The sequence below is a fragment of the Ranitomeya imitator genome, chromosome 1 (genome assembly GCF_032444005.1).
Source record: "Ranitomeya imitator isolate aRanImi1 chromosome 1, aRanImi1.pri, whole genome shotgun sequence".
In the NCBI taxonomy this organism is placed as follows: domain Eukaryota; kingdom Metazoa; phylum Chordata; class Amphibia; order Anura; family Dendrobatidae; genus Ranitomeya; species Ranitomeya imitator.
In genome coordinates, this window is record NC_091282.1 from 448,836,562 (window position 1) to 448,861,760 (window position 25,199).

Consider the following 25,199-nt stretch of genomic DNA (forward strand, 5'->3'; position numbering starts at 1 on the left):
CCTGCTCTGAGCAGGCTCTGTGAAGCCACCTCCCTCCCTGCAGGACCCGGATCCGCGGCCATCTTGGATCCGGGGCTCGAGCAGGGAGGGAGGTGAGGAGACCCTCGCAGCAACGCGATCACATCGCGTTGCTGCGGGGGGCTCAGGGAAGCCCGCAGGGAGCCCCCTCCCTGCGCGGTGCTTCCCTGCACCGCCGGCACATCGCGATCATCTTTGATCGCGGTGTGCCAGGGGTTAATGTGCCGGGGGCGGTCCGTGACCGCTCCTGGCACATAGTGCCGGATGTCAGCTGCGATAAGCAGCTGACACCCGGCCGCGATCGGCCGCGCTCCCCCCGTGAGCGCGGCCGATCGGCTATGACGTACTATCCCGTCCAGGGTCAGATAAGCCCAGGGCACCTCGACGGGATAGTACGTCTAAGGTCACAGAGGGGTTAATTATGGCCCCATAAGATGCTCCATAAAGATATTTGCCCCAAATAGTGCTGCACAAACGTTGATTATGGCCCCATACAGACACTTGCCCCATATAGTGCTGCACAAACGTTGATTATGGCCCCATACAGACACTTGCCATATATAGTGCTGCACAAACGTTATGGATTGTAGATTGTAGATTGTAAGCTCTCACGAGCAGGGTCGTCTTATTTTGCTTTAATTATTGTATTGTTAACGTTGTTACTTATGACTTTTGTGTTTGAAACTGTTAAACTGTAAAGCGCTGCGGAATATGTTGGCGCTATATAAATAAAGATTATTATTATTATTATTATGGCCCCATAAGATGCTCCATACAGACACTTGTCCCATTTGCTGTTGCTGCGATAAAAAAAGAAAAAAAAAAAAATCACATACTCACCTCTCGTCGCTCAGGCCCCCCGGCACTTTCAATATTCACCTGCTCCTCGTTCCGGCGCCGCTCCATCTTCAGCGTCTTCTGCACTGACGTTCAGACAGAGGGCGCGCACTAAACACGTCATCGCGCCCTCTGACCTGAGCGTCACTGCATAAGATGCTGAAGACGGAGCAGCGCCCGGAACGAGGAGCAGGTGAATATCGCGCAGCGCTCCCCTCCCCGTTATACTCACCTGCTCCTGGCGCTGTGCAGTCCCTGGTTCCCCAGTGCCGCAGCTTGTTCCTGTACTGAGCGGTCACCGTTACCGCTCATTACAGTAATGAATATGCGCTTCACCCCTATGGGAGGTGGAGCCGCATATTCATTACTGTAATGAGGTACCATGTGACCGCTCAGTACAGGAATAAGCTGGGGCGCCGGGGAGCCAGGCGACCGTGCCAGGAGTATAATTAGACAGCCCCCGCTCCCCCTCCCCTGCCGACCCCTGGGTATGACTCGAGTATAAGCCGAGAGGGGGACTTTCAACCCCCCAAAAATGGGATGAAAATCTCGGCTTGTACTCTGGTATATACGGTAAAAAATTTTTACAACAAACTGAGGTCCATTTTTTCCTGAGTGCGCCAAAACCCTACATGTAATTGGTAAATATTTTTCAGGCACAGTGCAAAGCTCAGAAGGCAAGGAGTGCCAGATTTTGCTGTTATGGTTTACAGGTGCCATGACCCACTGGCTGATGAGGGGCCAGAACAGCAGAACTCCCCATAAGTGACCCCATTTTACAAACTACACCTCTCAATGAATTCATCTAGAGGTGCAGTGATCATATTGACACCACTGGTATGTCACAGAATTTTATACCATTAGGCAGTGAAGAAAAAATAACTACCGTATATACTAGAGTATAAGCCGACCCGAGTTTAAGCCGACCCCCCTAATTTTACCACAAAAAACTGGGAAAACTTATTGACTCGGTATAAGCCTAGGGTGGGAAATGCAGCAGCTACCGGTGAATTTCAAAAATAAAAATAGATGCTCCATACTGTTCATTATTGCCCCATAGATGCTACATAGAAAGCTGTGCCATATATAATGCTCTGCACCGTTCATTATGGCCCCATAGATGCTCCACATAAAGCTGTGCCACATATAATGCTCTGCACCGTTCATTATGGCCCCATAGATGCTCCATAGAAATCTGTGCCATATAGAATGCTCTGCACCGTTCATTATTGCCCCATAGATGCTCCACATAAAGATGTGCCATATAGAATGCTCTGCACCGTTCATTATGGCCCCATAGATGCTCCACATAAAGATGTGCCATATAGAATGCTCTGCACCGTTCATTATGGCCCCATAGATGCTCCACATAAAGCTGTGCCCCATATAATGCTCTGCACCGTTCATTATTGCCCCATAGATGCTCCACATAAAGCTGTGCCCCATATAGAATGCTCTGCACCGTTCATTATTGCCCCATAGATGCTCCACATAAAGCTGTGCCATATAGAATGCTCTGCACCTTTCAGTATGGCCCCATAGATGTTCCATATAAAGCTGTGCCATATAGAATGCTCTGCACCGTTCATTATTGCCCCATAGATGTGCCATATAAAGCTGTGCCATATAGAATGCTCTGCACCGTTCATTATGGCCCCATAGATGCTCCATAGAAAGCTGTGACCCATATATATTGCTCTGCACCGTTGATTATGGCCCCGTAGATGCTCCATATATAATGCTGCTGCTGCTGCTGCAATAAAAAAAATAAAATTACATACTCACCTCTCTTCGCTCAGGACGCCGGCGCTTTCAATATTTACCTGCTCCTCGTGCGGCTCCGTCTCCAGCACTGACGCTCAGCAGAGGGCGCGCACTGACTACGTCACAGCGCCCTCTAACCTGGGCGTCACTACTAGAGGACGCTGCAGACGGAGCCGCACCGGAGCGAGGAGCAGGTAAATATCGCGCAGCGCTGCGCTCCCCGTATACTTACCTACTCCCGGCGTGGTCCCTGCAGTCCCTGGCTTCCCCGACGCTGCATCTTCTTCCTGTGCTGAGTGGGCACAGTCACCGCTCATTTACAGCAATGAATATGCGGCTCCACCTCTATGGGAGGTGGAGCCCCAATATTCATTGCTGTAATGAGCGGTACCATGTGACCGCTCAGTACAGGAAGAAGATACAGCGCAAGGAGAAGCAGGGACTGCAGGGACCACGCCGGGAGTAGGTAAGTATAACTAGAGAGCCCCCGCCCCCCCTCACCTGCCGACCCCCGGGTATGACACGAGTATAAGCCGAGAGGGGGACTTTCAGCCCAAAAAAATGGGCTGAAAATCTCAGCTTATACTTGAGTATATACGGTACATAATTACCAAAAAAATTTTGCTTTAGCCCCAGATTTTACATTTTCACACAAGAAGTGGGCACTAAAATTTGTCTCACAATTTCTACTGAACGTGGCAATACCCGATATATGGCTGTACAGTGCTACTTAGCCATACGGGGAGACTCGGGAGGAACGGAGCGCTATTTGCCTCCTGGAGTGCAGATGTTCCTAGAACAGTTTGTGGACTCCATATACAGAGCGCCTAATTGCTAGAAGAGCAGAATGCCCCCTCAAGTAACCCCATTTTGGAAACTATACCCCTTGGGAAACTTATCTACAGGTGTAGTGACGATTTTTACTCCATGAGTATTTTCCAGAAACAAGCAGCAATGAATGTTACCGACTGAAAATTGCAAACTGCCATTGTAGTGACCACTACACTGTAGTGACCAATACATTGCAGTCACCAGTATGTTATGCCCAGCCAATGCTTCTGGAGGCATGCACCCATAATTTATTTGGACTCTCATCGTTTCAGAAATGCCAAACATGTGGACGCAGTATGTGGTTTAGGTACACTGTGGGGCTCAGAAGGGAGGGGGCATTTGCATATGGAAGCAGAGAATTTGCTGAATTTCTTTTGGAGGGTGAGGAGCCATTTCCCTTTTCCAGAGCCTTTATACTATCAGTAACATAGAAGCCCCCTATATTTTCTTTAACAGATGACGGATCTGAGTGAGGGCTTTTTTTTGTGGATTGAGTTGAGGCTTTTATTGGGAACATTTTACGTAACGTTTGGGGTCACATTTATCTGGCGCTCTACGCTGACCACTTACTTTGGGGGGTCTCCATCTAAATTTCTGAGTGACGTGATTCAGATGAAACCTCCAAGGGATTTCACTATGAGGCAGCAGGGTTACTCTGGACTCCGTCTGGCTTCTGTTCAATGGTGTCCTTTCCAGAAGTGCACAAAACTGTGGCCGACAGCACTTTTATGCAATCCTAAAAAGACGGACACCGTCGGATCACAGGTCAGACTGCGTCCACAATGCCGTATATACTCGAGTATAAGCCAACCCAAGTATAAGCCGAGACCCCTAGTTTTGCCACAAAAAACTGGGAAAACTTATTGACTCGAGTATAAGCCTAGGGTGGGAAATGCAGCAGCTACCGGTGAATTTGAAAAGTAAAAATAGATACCAATAAAAGTAGAATTGATTGAGACATCAGTAGGTTAAGTGTTTTTGAATATCCATATTGAATCAGGAACCCCATATAATGCTCCATACAGTTCATGATGGCCCCATAAGATGCTCCATATTAAAATATGCCCCATATAATGCTCCATAAAGTTCATGATGGGCCCCATAAGATGTTCCATATTAAAATATGCCCCATATAATGCTGCACAAAGGTTGATGGCCCCATAAGATGCTCCATAGATTATGCCCCATATAATGCTGCACAAGGGTTGATGGCCCCATAAGATGCTCCATAGATTATGTCCCATACAATCCTGCATAAAGTTTGATGGCCCATAAGATGCTCCATAGATTATTCCCCACATGCTGCTGCATAAATGTTGATGGGCCCCATAAGATGCTCCATAGATTATGCCCCATATAATGCTGCACAAAGGTTGATGGCCCCATAAGATGCTCCATAGATTATGCCCCATATAATGCTGCACAAGGGTTGATGGCCCCGTAAGATGCTCCATAGATTATGCCCCATATAGTCCTGCATAAAGGTTGATGGCCCCATAAGATGCTCCATAGATTATGCCCCATATGCTGTTGCTGCTACGCTGAAATAAAAACAAATGACATATTCACCTCGTGTCTCAGGCCCCCGGCAGTTGCGATATTCACCTGTCCCAATTCCACCGCCGTGCGCTGCTCCATCTTCCGGCTCTCTGACTGTTCAGGCAGAGGGCACGCACTAACTACGTCATTACTCCCTCTGACCTCAATGTCACAGCCAGAAGACGCGGAAGACAGAGCCCGGCGGTGGAAAGGGGACAGGTGAATATCGCAATGCTCACCCTCCCCCCCGTTATACTCGCCCTCCCGGCACGGTCCCTGCTTCTCCGTCGTCCCTGGCCGGCAGCTTGTTCCTGTGTTCAGCGGTCACTGGTACCGCTCATTAAAGTAATGAATATGCGCTCCACTTATGGGAGTGGAGTCGCGTCCATATTCATTACTTTAATGAGTGGTACCACGTGACCGCTGAGTACAGGAAAAGCTGAGGGTGCTGGAGAAGCAGGGACATGCAGAGACACGCCAGGAGCAGGTGAGTATGATGGACAGCTGCGGTTCCCCCTCCCCTGCCGACCCCCTGGGACAATGACTCGAGTATAAGCCGAGAGGGACACTTTCGGCCTAAAAAGAATGGACTGAAAATCTCGGCTTATACTAGAGTATATACGGTATATTATAATATATATATGTACACACACACACACACACACACAGTGTGGTCCAAAAGTAGGTGGACAGTATGTGTAATAGGGTTATGAAGGGGGAGATTTATCAAACATGGTATAGAGTGAAAGGGACTCAGTTGCCCTTAGCAACCAATCAGATCCCACTTTTCATTCTTCACAGACTCTTTGGAAAATGAAAGGTACAATCTGATTGGTTGCTAAGGGCAACTGAGTCAGTTTCACTTTACACCATGTTTAATAAACCTTCCTCTTCATAACCCTATTACATATACTGTCCACCTACGTTTGGACCACCCTGTATATAAATAAATAACAATCAAATCGATCAAAATATAAAAATAATTAAGCTGTCTGGGATTAGGAGGTAACAGCAAGTTCCTGCTTAAAAGTTCAGTAGAAAAGAGCTTGTAAGCACGGCACACGTTCTGCTGTCTAGCAGCAGTGGTCAGGCTCCAAAGCAACGAGCTGTAAACAAAAGAAAAGTCTTAATATCTTAAGAATGGCTGAAAATTCTAAGCAGGGTTAGTTCTACATACATTAAACAAATACTAACCTGATTAAGCTGTTCACAGGGAAATACCAAGGGAACCCGCAGAATGGACCTTCATGACAAGGAGCCCTTACTGTATCATTTATTTCCGGTATATGAGGAGTGATGTGCGTTATTCCATTGTAATCAAAGCCATTGATCCATATCCCAGAGTCTCGCTTTACCAGATCTCCATTCAAGTTGTGAAAATTTCGGGTGGTGTGCTGAAGTGATATAGAATGAAAACTGAAAGACAGTTCTTCATACACAATACAATGGGGGAGATTTACTAAAAAGGTGTAATTTTTAAACAGTACAAACAAAGACAAGACAGGAGGACCTGTCACCAAGTATTACATGATGTAATGGTGGTGTTGTCAAATACGTGGCCCCGGCATTTGATACATTTATACATTGTAAGTGAAGTAGTAAGTGTCAGTCTTATTAGAAATTATTGTTGTCCACCTTCTTGATCCATGTTAATTATAATGGTTTTAAAGCTCTTAATAAAACTATGGGTTTTTTTGTTACTTTTTTTGTGAGGATATCAAAACGGATTACCTGTAGGAAGATCCTCTTTGGTTTGGGGCTGTCCATGTTGGCACTGTAGGGGAAGAACGCCCCTGAACACACAAGGATAAATGTCATACCAGATAAAACTGCTAATGACAGCATTATTGTTTTAGTGCTTTTAACAAGGTAGACAAAATTGACCTACAAAAAAACAAATGTTATGACATCTAAAACTGAACATAATTACATTTAACAATAGAATTTAATATGTATAAATTATAATGACCAGATTTTATTTTAGACCAGAAGCTGCATTTTTAGTTCCGAAAAAAAAGTGTGCGAGTCTAAGGCCGTGTTCACAAGTAGTAGTGTAAATGCTGTTTTTTTATCTTTATGTTTCCTGCAGGTGTCCGCAGCAAAATAACAATCTTCTCTGATTATTGCATTTTTGCTGCGCTTTCCACCTTTAATTGATGCCTTTTTGCTGCAGACAGGAAGCAGCGTTTTAAAGTGCGCTTTTTTAGTACAGGAAAGCTTTGATACACATCCACTTATTCTTAAACTGTTAAACACAACAGATTTTCAACACAAAAAACCCACAGGGTTAATGCCCCATGAAAAAATAGCTGTATAATCTAGATGCAGCTTCTTATGAGCTAAAAGAATGCTGACATGACATCCTGATCACAGAAAAAACTGTGCAAGAGCTTAGTTCTCTCTCCTCCTGCCAGACACTGAGCTGACTGATCAGTACAGGGCAGGAGAAAAGGCAATCAGGACCTGCACATCACAAAGGCGGCAGGTCCTGAGCGCCTGAAGACATTTTCAGACCAAATGATCAGTGCATGCCTGCAGTGTATACAAAGAGTGTACACTGATTCACAGCTGTGTGCATGTAGCAAAGCTGTGGGAGTATGTGTATGTGCACATGTAGCAGTGTGCGTAGCATGCACTGTTATATATATGTGTGTGTGTGTGTGTGTGTGTGTGTGTGTGTGTGGGCACGCACTGCAGAAAGTGTACATCATGCTATAGAGGAAAACTAACAGAAAAATCTTTTACCAATTACACTCCTTCACAAACAAATATACTTACAAAACATGTCATCAAAAGGACTGTGCAAATGACGAGGAAGGAAGCCATAACAACATCGGGTGGGATTTCCGTGCCACTACGGCCAAATATGGGGGTGAACATCTCGAAAAGTGCCCATACATGATAGGTTGTGTGCATATAAGGGTAAAATAACCCAATCAGATACACCGCTAAGTATCTGTAAGAGGAACCTGTGGAAAAAATAATGAAAAATTCTTTTATGAAGGAATATTACAATATAATTTCAGGACATATAATGGTACATTATTAGCAATATCTAGCTATCTACATTAATTTGATTGGCCCCATTCACTGTTTATCCTTTATTATGGGAAACTGTTTCTTGTCATCTCTAGTATAGACAACACAACACTTCTCCCGCCTGAAGCCCTTTTTCACCCTCCTGACCAGGCAAAATTTTTCAATTCTGACCAGTGTTTCATTTATGTTGTAATAACACTGAAATGCTTTTACATATTCCAGTGATTCTGACAGTTTTTTCGTGACACATTGTACTTCATGATATTAGTCGCTTAGGTTGAAAAGATTTGCGATTATTTATGAGAACATCTAAAATTTGACAAAAATTTAGAAAACCCTTCCCCCACAATTTTTGTAGTTTGAATTTGAACACCCTCAAAAACAAAAAGTCATATTGCACAAAATAGTTAATAAATATTTGCCACATGTCTACTTTATGTCAGCATCACATCACTTTTGAAAGGTATTTTTTCTTGCAAAAAATTTAGAAAGGTATTTTTTTTTTTTTTTTTTAGAGACCACTTCCCTTTTCAGGTGACTCAGAGGGTCTTATATATCAGAATACCCCCAAACAATACCCCATAGTAAAAACGCCACGCCTCACGGTATTCAAAAATCGTGTTCAGAAAGTTTGTTAACCCTACAAGTGCTTCACAGGAAGAAATAATCGCAAAATGGAAATAATGAAAAATTATGTGCTTTTCACTAAAATGTTGCTTTAGCTCCAAATGTTTCATTTTCACAAGAGTAACTGGAAAATGAAAAGACCACCCAATTTGTTGCAAAATTTCTCCCGAGTACGCTGATGCCCAATCTGTGGGGGACAACTACTGTTTGGGCATATGACAGAGCTTGGAAGGGAATGTACAATTATGCCATATGTTGGGAAGGGGTTAAAAACCTCTTCCCGCCCCATTATATGCTATTACATCATGGATGGATGTGCCTCAACACTATCTGGTCAGCTGGACTGGAAGGCAGCGGGTGTCAGCTGTAGCATCCAGTTGTACTCTGCTGTAATGGCCAGGGCTGGTGCAGGCAGCGATCCCAAACATTTAACCCCCATTCTCTGGCAACGCACTCACAAGGGTGCTAATGGCTGCTGTAGCAATCGGAGGCAAAAGAAATAGAAAAAAAAATGTAAATAAAAGGAAATAAGAAAATAAAATAAGAAAAAAATATCAGTGAATTAAAAAGTAACCAACATATTTGGTATGCGTCTGTAACATCCGAAACGAGAAAAGATGTAACAAAAAGCAATTAAAAGTCATATGAACCCACAAAAAACGACAGCTGGTCCTGCAAAGAATAAGCCTTCATAGGTCTCTAAAATAAAAAAAAGTTATGGCTTTTATAACACCACATTAAAGAGAAAAATCAATGGGATTTAAGTGTGAAAAGGTAATAAAATACACTCTACATGTAGGGTATCCATGGTGAACCACACTATATTTATTTATTTTACTTGCTTATATAGCACCAAAAATTCCACAGCACTTTGCAGACATCATTATCACTGCCCCTATTGCAATCTAAATTCCCCATCGGCATCACACATGGACAGAATTGTAGTTTGCTATAATGGTCAATTTCATAACTTGAAACAGACAAAATACATTTTCAATTTTAATTTATTGAATAGCAACAAATGAAAATCAGACATTGCTTTTGAATTGTAGTTCAACAGAAAAATAATATGAAACAGGCCTGGACTAAAATGACGGTTCCCTTAACTTAATATTCTGTTGTACAACCATTGAGGCAATCACTGCAAACAAACAAACGATTTCTGTAACTCTAAGGCTATGTGCACACGTTCAGGAATGTCTGCAGATTTTTCCTGAATAAAACCGGACTTTTTCTGCAGGAAATCCGCTCCCGTTTTTTTCGCGTTCTTATAGCGTTTTTGCGCTTTTTGGGGCAGATTTTTTGCGTTTTTTCCGGAGCTTCCAAATGCAATAATATAGCGGTTAAGATGCAAAAAATCCGCAAAATTAATGAACATGCTGCGTTTTTTACCGCGATGCGGAAAAAAACGCAGCATGTGCACAGAAATTGCGGAAGCGATGCGGAAAAAAACGCAGCATGTGCACAAAAATTGCGGAATGCATTCAAAATGATGGGATGCTTAGGTTAGCTTTTTTTTTAGCGTTTTTTCCGTGGAAAACGGCCAAAAAAAAATTGGAAAAAAAAAAAACGTGAAAAATCCTAACCGTGTGCACATAGCCTTAATGAGACTTATGCACCTGTCCCCAGGTATTTCGTCCCAATTCTCATAAGCAAACTGCTCCAATTCTTGGATGTTTTCAGCTGTGTGTTTTGGTTATTATCCTGTGCCAGATGCAATAAATCAGCCCCATAACGTAAAGGTAGCCTTTCAGGTCCTTGTGACCCAAGAACCACCAGCAGTTGTCTGCACATTTAAATATCCAGCGTAGCAGTCCCTGTATTACATTACACACAAACAGATCTTTAGAAAAAGTATTTCTAAAGTCCGTTTACAATATGTAAATGAAGGCTTTGACTAGTTGATGGTGTGTTAGCGTCATCAGACTAGTCAGCCTACTTTGATGTTAATCACGCCCCTGTGGGTGTGATAACATAACATACAAGCACCGGCGTAATGTCTAGCACTATACTTACCTCGCGCATGTTCGTGGCTTCTTTCCCTCACAGCGTTCATCCTCTGAAGCCAGGTGTACGGATGCTAGCTTCAGAGAGGCGCACTGCACATGATCAGAAGTGCAGAAAACTGCAGTGCGCTATCAAAATATAGCAATGCAAAACCTGTCTTCGCAAAAGAAAAAAAAAAGGGTCTTCAGTGTGTGACAGCAGCCAAAATAAAACCCAATATACGGTAAATCTAGTATCGGTGTAATCGCACCGACCCGAAGAATAAAGCCGCCTAATCACTGCTACTGCACGAGGAACAACGTAAAAAATAAATAACACCAATCATTCACATGCTGTTGATATTTTCATTCTGCCTAACATAGATCGCATAGATCCTGCGCTGAGCGCTTACACTTGGGATTCCATATTAATCTCTGAAATACGTGATTCAGAAGGAACCCCCGATGGAAGATTCCCTATAATGAGGCAGATGGAGGAATTGTGGACGCTGTCTGGCCTGTGATCTGGTGGTGTCCTTTTCAGGATTGCACAAAAGTGCGGTCGGCCACAGTTTTGTTAACTCCTAAAAAGAAGGACACCACAGAACAGAGGCCAGAAGGAGTCCAGAGTAACTCTGCTGCCTCGTTATAGTGAATGGATCCCTCAGGGGTTTCACCTGAAATGTCATTCGGAGATTTAGAAGGAAACCCCAAAGTGCTCAGCGTACAGCGCTGAACAAATGTGATCCCAAACGTTATGTAAAATGCTCCCAATGAAAACGCAATCCACAAAAAAGTAAATCCCCACTTAGGTCCGTTTATTTTACCAAGGGTAACAGGAGAAATTGGACCCCAAAAGTTGTTGTGCAATTTGTCCTGAGTACGCTGATACCCCATAAGTGGGAGAAAACTACCGTTTGGGCACATGGCAGGGCTAGGACGTCAAGGAGCGCCGTTTTGGAATGCAGACTTTGATGGAATGGTCTGCGAGCGTCATGTTGCGATGCAGAGCCACCGATGTGCCTAAACAGTAGAAACCCCCACAAGAGACCCCATTTTGGAAACTAGACCCCCCAAGGAACTTATCTAGATGTGTTGTGAGAACTTTGAACCCTCAAGTGTTTCACTAAATTTTATAACGCAGAGCCGTAAAAATATTTTTTTTTCCCCACAAAAATGATTTTTTAGCCCCCAAATTTTTATTTTCCCAAGGGTAACAAGAGAAATTGGACCGCAAAAGTTGTTGTCCAATTTGTCCTGAATACGCTGATACTCCATATGTGGTGGTAAACCGCTGTTTGGGAGCAAAGCAGAGCACTTTGACACTTTGTACAGCACTGTTTCAGATCAGCGATCTGACAGGCAGTGAAGGAGGCTTCTCAGGTCCTGCTCTCAGCAGGCACTGACAAGCCACCTCCCTGCAGGACACGGAAGGACCCCGCGGCCACCTTGGATGCGGGTGAGGAGACCCTCGGAACAACGCAATCAAATCGCAGTGAACGCCTGGCAGAGCATCAAAAAGGAGGAAACAGCGTCTGGTAATGTCCATGAGTTCAAGACTTCAGGCAGTCATTGCCAACAAAGGGTTTTCAACCAAGTGCTAAAAAATGAACATTTTATTTAAAATTATTGAATCTGTCCAATTACTTTTGGACCCTTTAAAAACAGGGTGGCACATGTTAAGGAGCTGAAACTCCTAAACCCTTCATCCAATTTTAATGTGGATACCCTGAAATGAAAGCTGAAAGTCTGAACTTCAACTGCATCTGAATGGTTTTGTTTAAAATTCATTGTGGTAATGTCTATATCCAAAATTAGAAAAATGTTGTCTCTGTCCAAATATATATGGACCTAACTGTAAATGTATCCATGCTGTGTACTGTGCAATGGCCGTGTCTGACCATTCCAGAACATGGTCTGATCATACCACATCTCCTGGGCAGGGGAGGAGGCAAAAGAGAGGATACGGACATTACAGCACAGGATCACAGCTGATTCTTTGTGAAATAAAGCATTACCCGCCTGTTTTTTTTAATGTTTTACCTTAAAGAAAGAATTATTTGTGATCCTGTTCTGTAATGTCTGTATAGTATTTTGCTTCCCACCCTGCCCAGGAGCTGTGGTATGAGCAGACCATGTCCCTGTACGGTCAGACACGGCCATTACACAGTATAAAACAGTGGCACATTTCTAAGATTATTTCAGCACAGGAACATTTTTTTTATCTCATCCAATGGTGGAAATTATTATTCCAAGATCTAGTGAATAAAATTAACTTTGTCATGGGAAAACCCCTTTAACTTTTTAATTTTTACTTCAATGTGGTGGTGATGGGGCTTGATTTACAGAAATATTTCGAATTTAAAAAAGTCTTTAATTTCAGTTAATTGTTCAGAACAAGTTGCCATGTAACCACATGAAGAATAACATCATTTCTGGCCATATCCTGCATTTTCCACCAGTTTTCCCCTCTTTAATTATCAGTTTTCCCAAAGCTAGTCAGTGGAGACTAGCTGATAAAATGTATTTCTGTGCACTGTATGGAAGACATTAGGGATTTCTGTTGTCTATTCAGAAGCAGCATTAGTATGAAAGACATTCTACAATCCAGCACTGGGGTAAAATAAAAGTAACGAAAACAGCAGCATCGGTCAGTGTCTGTCTACTCCTACTCTTTAACCCCTTCACCCCCGGAGCTTTTTCCGCTTTTTCATTTTTGTTTTTTGCTCCCCTCCTTCCCAGAGCCATAACTTTTTTATTTTTCCGTCAATATGGCCATGTGAGGGCTTATTTTTTGCGGGACGAGATGTACTTTTGAACGATACCATTGGTTTTACCATGCCATGTAACAGAAAACAGGAAGAAAATTCCAAGTGTGATGAAATTGCAAAAAAAGTGGAATCTCACACTTGTTTTTTGTTTGGCTTTTTTGCTAGGTTCACCAAATGCTAAAACTAACCTGCTATTATGATTCTCCAGGTCATTACGAGTTCATAGACACCTAACATGTCTAGGTTATTTTTTATCTAAGTGGTGAAAAAAAGTCTAAAGTTTGCTTTAAAAAAAAAAAAAAAAAATTGCGCGATTTTCCGATACCCGTAGCGTCTCCAAATTTCGTGATCTGGGGTCAGGTGAGGGCTTATTTTTTGCGAGACGAGCTGGCGTTTTTAATGATACCATTTTGGTGTAGATACGTTCTTTTGATCGCCCGTTATTGCATTTTAATGCAATGTCGCGGCGACCAAAAAACGTAATTTTGGCATTTTGATTTTTTTTTCTCGCTACGCCATTTAGCGGTCAGGTTAATCCTTTGTTTTTATTGATAGATCGGGCGATTCTGAACGCGGCGATACCAAATATGTGTATGTTTGATTTTTTTTTTAATTGTTTTATTTTGATTGGGGCGAAAGGGGGGTGATTTGAACTTTTATATATTTTTTATTTTTTTTATATTTTTAATCATTTTTTTTTTAATTTTGGCATGCTTCAATAGCCTCCATAGGAGGCTAGAAGCATGCACAACTCGATCGCCTCTGCTACATAGAGGTGAAGCACAGATCACCTCTATGTAGCAGAAATGCAGGTGTACTTTGAACGCCGACCACAGGGTGGCGCTCAAAGCAATCGGCCATCAACAACCATAGAGGTCTCAAGGAGACCTCTTGTTGTTATGGCAATGCACTGCTGACCCCCGATCATGTGACGGGGGTCAGCAGCGCGAGCAGCTCCGGCCGCGCGGCCGGGAGCGCTAGTTAAATGCCGCTGTCATCGCTTGACGGCGGCATTTAACTAGTTAATGGGCGCGGGCGGATCGCGATTCCGCTCGTGCTCATTGCGCGCACATGTCAGCTGTACAAAACACGTGACATGTCGCGGCTTTGAGGTGGGCTCACCGCCGGAGCCCACCTCAAAGCAGGGGATCTGCCAGCTGACGGAATAGTACGTCAGCTGGCAGAAAGGGGTTAAAGGGAACCTGTCACCCTCAAAATCGAAGGTGAGCTAAGCCCACCGGGATCAGGGGCTTATCTACTGAATTCTGTAATGCTGCTGGTCCGTTCCGATGGGTGTCGCGGTCCGGGGCCTCCCATCTTCATAGGATGACGTCATCTTCTTGTCTTCACGCTGCGGCTCCGGCGTACTTTGCCCTGTTGAGGGTAGAGCAAAGTACTGCAGTGCACAGGTGCTGGGCCTCTCTGACCTTTCCTGGTGCCTGCGCACTGCAACAGGGCAGACAAAGTATGCCTGCGCCGGAGCCGCAGTGTGAAGACAAGAAGAGGACGTCATCCTATGAAGATGGGAAGCCCTGGACTGGACCGTGACGCCCATCGGATCGGACCGCCCCTGGGTGAGTATAATCTAACCTCTTTTTCTCATCTTTCAGGATACATCGGGGGCTTATCTACAGCATTACAAAATGCTGTAGATAAGCTCCTGATGCCGGTGGGTAGAGCTCACCTTCAATTTTGTGGGTAACCGGTTCCCTTTAATCTACTGTCCCTGTACAATGACTTTAATAGGAAGCAGTAATCTGATCCCTCAGTTAGCTGTATTTCTGGGTCAATGAGGCGTTCAGGAGACAGGAAGAGTGGCTCATATGTGGCTGCAAAGCATAATGTTGAGAATATATATTACAACGTTTATTATATTTGCATGTACTATTAATATATGCAAAGTTTACTGAAATGACAGTGACCATTTGAGTACAAACAACGTCTGCCTGCGGAGAGGCGTTCCATACCTTGATGGACAGATTCTTGTTCAGCCAACAGCTTTGTGACGAATGGGAAAATCACCCACATGGCGAAGAAGTAGGCAGAGCAAAGACCTTTCTGAGTAAGAAGCATCATCGGTATGCCCCAAGAAAGTAAGGAAACATCGAAGAACAGGTCTCCCAAATACTGTTTACTTGTATTCTGAGGAACATGAAAAACAATTATGGTCAAAACACATCTACTATCTATGCTACTTCCAGCATCCACTATGTCATTTCTAATAACACCCTCTGACACCGCCTCTCCTGCAGCGCTGTGTTACGGAGGCCTCCACTTCACCCACACCCCTCGACCCGGCAACAAACATGGTGGAGGAGTGGGCCTTCTCCTTTCTTCAAACTGCACCTTTAACCCAATCCCACCTCTTCTCTCCCTTATCCTCCCCTCTTTTGAGGTCCATTCTGTCCGCATCTACTCTCCCTCCAACCTCCAAGTGGCCGTCATATACCGACCTCCGGGCCCGGCCACTGCCTTTATTGACCAATTCTCCACCTGGCTTCTTCACATTCTCTCTGCTGATATTCCCACCATCATCATGGGTGACTTCAACATCCCCACTGATACCCTTCAGTCAACAGCCTCCAAACTTCTGTCCCTTACCTCATCCTTTGGACTTACTCAGTGGTCCTCCGCAGCCACCCACACGGATGGGCATACACTAGACCTGGTATTCACCCGTCTCTGCTCTCTATCTAACTTCACCACCTCCCCTCTCCCTCTATCCGACCACCATCTGCTCACCTTCTCATCCCTGTCCTCCTCACCAGTCATCCATGTCCAGCAACATGCGCACCCACGCAGAAACCTTGCACACCTAGACACCCACACACTCTCTGACTCCATCCTACCACTGGCATCCATATCCTCACTCCACGACACAGACACTGCCACTGCTTTCTACAATGCCACTCTCGCATCAGCTATTGACATGGTTGCCCCTCTCGTTCATGGCAGAGTGCGACGTATCAATAGACAACCTTGGCACAATAACACCAAAAAGCTCCGGCAAGTGTCCAGGGTTGCGGAGCGGCGTTGGAAGAAAACACACTCGCAAGATGACTTCACTGTATTCAAACAGGCAACACTCGCTTTTAAATCTGCACTCACCTCTGCTAAACAGGCCTACTTCACAACCCTCGTATCTTCCCTATCCTACAACCCCAAAGTTATTCAAAACCTTTAACTCCCTCCTCCGCCCCCCACTGCCCCCTCCAACCTCCCTCATCTCTGCTGAGGATTTTGCCACACACTTTAAAAATAAGATCGACCAGACAAGGCAAGTCTTTATTGTTCAACCACCAAACCCCTTTGTATACCAGACCAATGCCCAAACCCCATAACCTCCCTATCCAACATCACTGAAGGGGGGCTTAATTGTCTCCTCTCCAAATCGCACCTCATCACCTGTGCGCTCGACCCCATCCCATCCCACCTCCTCCCCAACCTCACCACCACACTTATCCCATCCCTAACCCACCTCTTCAACCTATCACTAACTTCTGGCACCTTCCCCTCTGCGTTCAAACATGCCACAATCACGCCTATCCTTAAAAAGCCAACCCTCGATCCAACTGCTATGTCCAGCTATCGCCCAATCTCGCTGCTCCCATTCGCTTCCAAACTCCTGGAGCAGCACGTCCATGCTGAACTCTCCTCCCACCTCTCATCTAACTTGTTGTTCGACAATCTACAATCTGGTTTCCGCCCCCATCACTCAACTGAGACTGCCCTGACCAAAATCACCAACGACCTACTTACCGCCAAAGCTACTGGACAATACTCTGTACTCCTCCTTCTAGACCTGTCCTCTGCTTTCGACACAGTTGACCACTGCCTCCTACTACAGATCCTCTCCTCCTTTGGCATCAAAGACCTCGCCCTATCCTGGATCGCCTCGTACCTTTCCAACCGCACATTCAGCGTCTCCCACTCCCATACTACCTCCTCATCCCACCCTCTCTTTGTTGGAGTCCCCCAAGGCTCTGTTCTAGGACCCCTACTCTTCTCAATCTATACACTTGGCTTGGGACAACTCATAAAGTCCCATGGATTCCAGTACCACCTCTATGCTGATGACACTCAGATCTACCTCTCTGGCCCAGACGTCACCGCTCTGCTGTCCAGAATCCCAGAGTGCCTATCAGCCATATCCTCCTTCTCCTCTCGCTTCCTCAAACTCAATGTGGACAAATCTGAACTCATCATCTTTCCTCCATCCCACAAATCTTCCTTACCTGACCTATCTATCGCAGTCAATGACATCATGCTTTCCCCCTGTACCCGAAGTCTGCTGCCTCGGAGTAACCTTCGACTCTGCCCTGTCCTTCAAACCACACATCCAAGCTCTTTCCACCTCCTGTCGCCTCCAGCTCAAAAATATCTCCAGGATCCGTCCTTTCCTCAACCCCCAATCTACTAAAATGCTTGTGCACGCCCTCATCATCTCCCGCCTTGACTACTGCAACATCCTTTTCTGTGGCCTCCCTGCTAACACCCTTGCACCTCTCCAGTCCATCCTTAACTCTGCTGCCCGACTAATTCATCTCTCTCCTCGCTACTCCTCCGCTTCCCCCCTCTGCAAATCTCTTCACTGGCTCCCATTCCCTCAGCGTATCCAGTTCAAATTACTAATACTGACCTACAAAGCCATCCATAACCTGTCTCCTCCATATATCTCTGAACTAATCTCCCGATATCTTCCCTCACGTGATCTCCGGTCCTCCCAAGACCTCCTTCTCTCCTCCACACTTATTCGCTCCTCATCCAATCGCCTCCAAGACTTCTCCCGAAAATCCCCCATCCTCTGGAACTCTCTGCCCCAACATGTCCGACTATCAACCAGTCGGATCCTTCAGACGGAACCTGAAAACTCATCTCTTCAGGAAAGCCTACAGCCTGCACTGACACCGCTGCCGCCTCATCACTATCGAAGCTACCGCCTCACCAACACCGGAGCTACCGCCTCACCAACACCGAAGCTACCACCTCACCGACACCGAAGCTCCTGCAACCCTCAACCTACTGTCTCTTTCCCATAATCCTGTAGAATGTAAGCACGCAAGGGCAGGGTCCTCGCCCCTCTGTATCAGTGTCATTATTAGCTTACTGTAAGTGATATCTGTAATTTGTATGTAACCCCTTCTCATGTACAGCACCATGGAATCAATGGTGCTATATAAATAAATAATAATAATAATAACTCTAATCTCACAAAGGTACATTAAACAGGTACTGGAATCATAGAATATAGGTTTCCTAACAGTTAAAGGGATTATGTGGCTACAGCTACAACTGCGTTCATGTTGCACGTGCCCATATTAACATAAAACCCTAAACCAATCTGCATCATCACCAGCAAGAGTAAACTGTACTGCATACTAGCGGGTGGCTACTGGACTGGAGAACAAGCCTGACACTGGATGCCAGTTGGTGGCAACAGGCTACTTTGCCTTGCATAGAATAACAGCAAACTGAAGCTGCCCAGGTAAAGAAGCGTCTAGATAAAACTCTACCTATTAGTATTTATCTTTAGAGAACTTCATTTGAAACTTGCCATATAGAGGGGATTAGGCTTCTATTAATGTAAACAATTTAGAGGGACATTTAAAGTGTTTTTCCACTACGAATTTCACCCCCTTTCAAAATGTCCTAACTATCTAACAAACTTTCTAATATACCTTGATTACTCCTATAAGCTAATCTCTATGTGGGCCATCTAATCTTGTTTGGATTCTGGCTCTGTTACTACTATGGACAAGCAGAATAACAGACTAGATTAAAAAAATGAGTGACGAAGCCTAGAAAATATTGTGCATTTTGAGGAATGGTTTTGGTCTGTAAATTTAACATGAAAAGTCATGGAAGATTAAAAACTTTTCACTACAGCCGATAGACCCATCCGACATTCACAAACTGATGATGATAACATATCCTTTAAACTTACAGTAAAATAGAAGATTTTAGCCATGGTGTGCGTCAGTATGATCTTAGCCACAGCAGCGGTGCCATACAGACCCACGGCGACATAAAAGTGAGTATACCAGGATAAGGCATTGCCAGTGAGAGAAACCAGCACCGATAGAATAAGGACCGTGACAAGCGCAGAGATCCAACTTGTTACATTGATGGACAGTCCAATCATGAGGTCTCGTGCATAGTTTGTACCTAAAGCCATATAAAAAATATTTAACATTACAATCTATAATAATAATCAGAAATGTTGCAATTTTCACAATGGCCACCAAGACAATTACGGTATATACTCGCACTTCCACAAATACAGCAGTCTCATTATCCCCACAATAGTGGTGTTGAGATGGCATCAAGCTTCAATGCCATGCCAAATGTTGGATGAATTTTTTTCCCTAAGCAACATTCAAGTAAAATACATTAGTTACAGCATCCAATAATTATCAACTTGCTTCATTATGGCATCAAAAATACAGAAACATAAAAATTTGACCCACATCCATGCTAGGGGGTCAAAACCTTGCTGCCGTTTCTGTATTTGTGATGCCATAATAAACCAAGCTGATTATTATTGGATACTGAAACCACCTTCTTTTACGATTATCATCCTCACTGTCAGGACTGCACTGACAGGTAAAACTTCTACAACAAGTCGAAGGAGATCCAGCTCATGGGCAATGAGCGGAACTTTATTCACATAGGTGTTACAGAGGAATAAACTATGTGAATAGAGACGATCATTGCCCGTGAGATAGATATGCTTTGAAAGGATTGATTCCACATTGTGACAGAGCGTTTTCCATGGTCCGAGCTACAGAGATATACTAACGGTGAGCAGGCTGCGTTTCCATAACACTTCTATACACAGCTGATCGCACAGGATCCACCATTCACAATAAGTGATGGTCATTTCCCCTGAAAAAAGCAGGAAGCACGAGTCTTCTATTAGGACTAACGAGCCGCGTGAAAAATACACTTCAATATGGAAACCTGATGTCAAGAATAGGACACGATGTAGTAGGAAATCTTACCTGCTCGTCTATATTTAATGGTCTTTTTGCTGAGATAAAATAGCGTGACAGCCGCTATAACATAGTTTATAATAGTGCCAATGCGTGCCGGATAAGACACCACAAACAAGCCGCTGACATCAAAGAAGATCAAATTGCCATGGCGGAACTCTGAAGAGTCAGCAAGAAGGGGAGAGGACGCTAAATATTTCAAAACACCCAGTATGTTGTCACCTAGGAGGAAGCAGACATGTCATGTGTCACCAATGTATAGCATGGGACAAGAAGAAAGCAATCAAGATTTGCAACGACCATGAGATCTTGTATCTAATATGAAGAATGAAAAGCAGACACATCCTTCTCCCCTGAACCCGAGGAGAAGGCATTCCAAAAGTTACTTCTAATGTCTGCTATTAAAATACACCTTTTCTACAAAAGTAAAAGGTTAAAATGTGATCATCACACATAGGAGAGATAGAAGGGAAAATGGCAACACTAAATGTTATAATTAGAGGGGTAACATTGGAGAAATTAATGGAAAGTCTCACTTACCGGCCCTCTGAATAGAGTCTGTATGGATCCTGTCTGCTGTGTCATACTTTGTGTGATAAATGTAGCCATTTTCAATAAAAGCCAGATCAATACCTACAATTAATTCAATAATAGTTTCATAAATGATCTATCATTTGTAAAGAATGCCTGATATCTATCCATATATCTATTTCTCTCTCTCTCTCTATATATATATACTAGATGGTGGCCCGATTTTAACGCATCGGGTATTCTAGAATATGTATTTATGTATGTATATATATATATATATATATATATATATATATATATATATATATATATATATATAGCCACATAGTATATAGCACAGGCCACGTAGTATATAGGAGCCATGTAGTACATAGCAGATAAATATTACGTGGCCTGTGGTATATACTATGTGGCGGCTATAGACATACATATTGTAGAATACCCGATGCGTTAATACCGGCCACGCAATATATAACAGTGGCCACGCAGTATATGACACAGCCACGTACTATATAACACAGCACACGCAGTATATAGCAGCCACGTAGTATATAACACTGCCCACGCAGTATATAACAGTGGCCACGTAATATATAGCACAGCCCACGGAGTATATCACACAGCTCACGCAGTATATAACACTGCCTATGTAGTACAGTTATATGAAAAAGTTTGGGCACCCCTATTAATCTTAAGCTTAATGTTTTATAAAAATTGTTTTTTTTACAACAGCTATTTCAGTTTCATATATCCAATAACTGATGGACACAGTAATGTTTCTGCCTTGAAATGAGGTTTATTGTACTAACAGAAAATGTGCAATCTGCATTCAAACAAAATTTGACAGGTGCATAAGTATGGGCTCCCTTATCATTTTCTTGTTTTAAATACTCCTACCTACTTTTTACTGACTTACTAAAGCACTTTTTTTGGTTTCCTAACCTCATTGAGCTTTGAACTTCATAGCCAGGAGTATGCAATCATGAGAAAAGCTACTTAAAGTGGCCACTTGCAAGTTGTTCTCCTGTTTGAATCTCCTCTGAAGAGTGGCATCATGGGCTCCTCAAAACAACTGTCTAATGATCTGAAAACAAAGATTATTCAACATAGTTGTTCAGGGGAAGGATATAAAAAGCTGTCTCAGAGAATTAACCTGTCAATTTCCACTGTGAGGAACATAGTAAGGAAATGGAAGAACACAGGTACAGTTCTTGTTAAGGCCATAAGTGGCAGACCAAGAAAAACATCAGAAAGGCAGAGAAGAAGAATAGTGAGATCAGTCAAGGACAATCCTCAGACCACCTCCAGAGAGCTGCAGCATCAACTTGCTGCAGATGGTGTCACTGTGCATCGGTCAACTATACAACGCACTTTGCACAAGGAGAAGCTGTATGGGAGAGTGATGCGAAAGAAGCCGTTTCTGCAAGCACGCCACAAACAGATTCGGTGAGGTATGCAAAAGCACATTTGGAGAAGCCAATTTCTTTTTGGAAGAAGGTCCTGTGGACTGATGAAACCAAGATTGAGTTGTTTGGTCATACAAAAAGGCGTTATGCATGGCGGCCAAAAAACACAGCATTCCAAGAAAAATACTTGCTACCCACAGTAAAATTTGGTGGAGGTTCCATCATGCTTTGGGGCTGTGTGGCCAATGCCGGCACCAGGAATCTTGTTAAAGTTGAGGGACGCATGGATTCCTCTCAGTATCAGCAGATTCTTGACAATAATGTTCATGAATCAGTGACAAAGTTGAAGTTACGCAGGGGATGGATCTTTCAGCAAGACAATGATCCAAAACACCGCTCCAAATCTACTCAGGCATTCATGCAGAGGAAAAATTACATTGTTCTGGAATGGCCATCCCAGTCCCCAGACCTGAATATCATTGAACATCTGTGGGATCATTTGAAGAGGGCTGTCCATGCTCGGCGACCATCAAACTTAACTGAACTGGAATTGTTTTGTAAAGAGGAATGGTCAAAAATACCATCATCCAGGAACTCACTAAAAGCTACAGGAATCGACTAGAGGCTGTTATTTTTGCAAAAGGAGGATCTACTGAATATTAATGTCACTTTTCTGGTGGGGTGCCCATACTTATGCACCTGTCAAATTTTGTTTGAATGCAGATTGCACATTTCTGTTAGCAAAATAAACCTCATTTCAAGGCAGAAACATTACTGTGTCCAGCAGTTATTAGATATATGAAACTGAAATAGCTGTTGCCAAAAAAACCATTTTTCTAAAACATTAAGCTTAAGATTAATAGGGGTGCCCAAACTTTTTCATATAACTGTATATAGCAGCCACGCGGTATATAACACAGCCCACGTAGTACACAGCAGTGTGGGCATCATATCCCTGTTAAAAAAATAATTATAATAAAAAATAGTTATATACTCACCCCTAGGATCCACCGAAGCTCCGGCGATACGCGTGCGGCTGCCGCCATCTTCCGTTTCCAGGATGCATTGCGAAATTACCCAGATGACTTAGCGGTCTTGCGAGACCGCTAAGTCTTCTGGGTAATTTCGCAATGCATCGCTGGGAACGGAAGATGGCGGCCGGCGCGAGCGGCTCGGTGGACTACGGAGGGTGGGAATAGCAGGTTTTTTATTTTTTTTTAAAGGGAACCTGTCACCCCGTTTTTTGAGATTGAGATATAAATACTGTTAGGGCCTGCGCTGTGTGTTACTATAGTGTATGTAGTGTACCCCGATTCCCCACCTATGCTGAGAAATAACTTACCAAAGTCGCCGTTTTCGCCTGTCAATCAGGCTGGTCAGGTCGGGAGGGCGTGTTCACAGCGCTGGTTCTTCCTCAGCTTTACGTTGGTGGCGTAGTGGTGTCCGCATGTTGAGGTGACTAATCCACTGTGGGCACGTGAACAAGCAGCGCGCGATCTGCGCTATCACCCCCTGTCATCGGTGGGGGCCGCCATCTTCCTGGGGCCGCGCGTGCGCAGATCGAGTGCTCTGCTGCACGGGGCTTCAGGAAAATGGCCGCGGGATGCCGCGCGTGCGCATTAGAGATCGCGGCGGCCATTTTCCCAAAGCCGAGATGCAAACTGGTTGATAATCTCCATTCTAATTCACCCTGTAAGTTTTTGATGGGGTTGGGGTCACGATCAAGTTCTACTGCTTGTCCACTGCTGGACATCCCCTTTGGTCCCATATATTTAAAAAAAAAAAAAAACATTACCTCTTGTAATGGCGATTTTTTTTTTTGCCAATGTTGGCGCCGATATGTCATATGACTGCTGCAGCCCGTCAGAATACTCTGTCAGAGTAAATATTCAGCCTTATGGAATACCAAAAGGCTGCAGCTGGTCAGCAGCTACTGATTGGCTGCAGAAGTCACATGACTGTCATAGGACCGCTAAGAAACAGTCCGCTAACATCAGAAGAACAGAACCAGGCCAGGGGGTAAGAATATATTTGTTTTAGTTTTTTATTATTATTACTAGATTGTGGCCCGATTCTAACGCATCGGGTATTCTAGAATATGCATGTCCCCGTAGTATATGGACAATGATGATTCCAGAATTCGCGGCACACTGTGCCCGTCGCTGATTGGTCGAGGCAACCTTTATGACATCATCGTCGCCATGGCAACGTCGTCGCTGAATCAGAAACGTGAGATGTCTACGTCCTTTATGACATCATCGTCGCTGTGCCCGTCGCTGATTGGTCGAGGCAACCTTTATGACATTATTGTCGCCATGGCAACCATTATGACATCTACGTCGATACTGTGCCCGTCGCTGAATCAGAAACGTGAGATGTCTACGTCCTTTATGACATCATCGTCGCTGTGCCCGTCGCTGATTGGTCGAGGCAACCTTTATGACATCATTGTCGCCATGGCAACCATTATGATATCTACGTCGATACTGTGCCCGTCGCTGAATCAGAAACGTGAGATGTCTACGTCCTTTATGACATCATCGTCGCTGCGCCCGTTGCTGATTGGTCGAGGCCGCCAGGCCTCGACCAATCAGAGACGCGGGATCTCTACGTCGATGGTGTGCAGGTCTCTGATTGGTCGAGGCCTGGCGGCCTAACGCATCGGGTATTCTAGAATATGCATGTCCCCGTAGTATATGGACAATGATGATTCCAGAATTTGCGGCAGACTGTGTCCGTCGCTGATTGATCGAGGCAACCTTTATGACATCATCGTCGCCATGGCAACCATTATGACATCATCGTCGCTGTGCCCGTTGCTGATTGGTCGATGCCGCCAGGCCTCGACCAATCAGGGAC

The 25,199-nt window shown here is 44.2% G+C and overlaps 1 protein-coding gene across 1 annotated transcript in view; it reads right to left on the minus strand.

Moving 5' to 3' along the window:
• The window catches only part of ERMP1 (endoplasmic reticulum metallopeptidase 1), a 68,993-nt gene that overhangs the window by 16,034 nt on the left and 27,760 nt on the right, over positions 1-25,199 (minus strand). Inside the window, exons 6-12 of the mRNA XM_069764374.1 lie at positions 20,944-21,036; positions 20,413-20,625; positions 19,356-19,576; positions 15,379-15,553; positions 7,768-7,958; positions 6,721-6,873; positions 6,184-6,383 (exon numbers count right to left, since the gene is read on the minus strand). Of these exons, the coding sequence (XP_069620475.1) occupies positions 6,184-6,383; positions 6,721-6,873; positions 7,768-7,958; positions 15,379-15,553; positions 19,356-19,576; positions 20,413-20,625; positions 20,944-21,036 (1,246 nt within the window). The remainder of the gene's footprint in view (positions 1-6,183; positions 6,384-6,720; positions 6,874-7,767; positions 7,959-15,378; positions 15,554-19,355; positions 19,577-20,412; positions 20,626-20,943; positions 21,037-25,199) is intronic.